The sequence below is a fragment of the Trichechus manatus genome, unplaced genomic scaffold (assembly GCF_000243295.1).
Source record: "Trichechus manatus latirostris isolate Lorelei unplaced genomic scaffold, TriManLat1.0 scaffold00040, whole genome shotgun sequence".
Classification (NCBI taxonomy): domain Eukaryota; kingdom Metazoa; phylum Chordata; class Mammalia; order Sirenia; family Trichechidae; genus Trichechus; species Trichechus manatus.
Genome location: NW_004443976.1, coordinates 19,934,222 through 19,935,044, shown reverse-complemented (window position 1 = coordinate 19,935,044; position 823 = coordinate 19,934,222). Strand labels below are relative to the sequence as shown.

At 34.4% G+C, this 823-nt stretch overlaps 1 protein-coding gene across 1 annotated transcript in view; it reads left to right on the top strand.

Moving 5' to 3' along the window:
* Nucleotides 1-4: 4 nt before the first annotated feature.
* LOC101352193 (EF-hand calcium-binding domain-containing protein 5-like) overlaps nt 5-823 on the top strand; it is a gene marked incomplete at its 5' end in the record, with an annotated part of 45,450 nt that continues 44,631 nt past the window's right edge. The window contains one exon of the mRNA XM_023731005.1: nt 5-136. Coding sequence (XP_023586773.1) covers nt 5-136 — 132 coding nt within the window. The remainder of the gene's footprint in view (nt 137-823) is intronic.

The window sequence follows — 823 nt, the reverse complement described above, 5'->3', positions numbered from 1 at the left end:
TCTGCTCCAGTTTGTGCAACTCCTGGAGACATTTGTTGGTGAAGATGCCTCCTTGGATATAAGTGAGAACCTCACCTCCTTTTTTAGGAGGTGCTATGTTGAAACAAAAGAAGAGAAAATGAGTGCCTTAGAACAGGTGGGTAATATTATTTATCAATGAAACAAATGAGGTCACTATTATAAAGTAAATCTCTCAACCTCAGTTTTTCCTAATGTGGCTCTTCTTAAAAATCTTACAACCAAGGTTACCACTTTAATTCAACAAGCATGGGCATTAAATATTTTATTTTATTGTCAAATGCTCTAAGATTACACTCCAGAGAACTCATTCCCCTAATAATAACATGATTATTCCTTGCAGAAGGTGGCTTATTTTACAGCTTTGTTTTTCCTCCCCTGCAACTTTAGTAGCAGATTCTGAAGAGCAGATATGTATATATGCAAAAATGTGTGTGTATACTATCTTTCTGCTTTGTGAGTGCATTTGCAAATGCCTATACCTAGGAGTATGATTATGGCTTGGGTATATATTTTTATTCATGTGCAGCCAGGTAATAGACATTTCCAAAGTATGTACTACTTACTCGAGAGATAGACAAATGCACACCAATTAACTGAAATAAACAGTTTATGGACTCTTACATGAAATATATAAACTGGTTTCACCAAGCATATTCAGTAATCTCATCAGCCTTATGATTCTTCTCAACCTAATTCTAGAGTTGATATCCTGTTTGCCTCTTTGATTGCAATTCCTTCCATTTAACCCAATGGAATATATTCACTTTATTTTTGCAATTAAATCTATCTAGCTATTCATTTA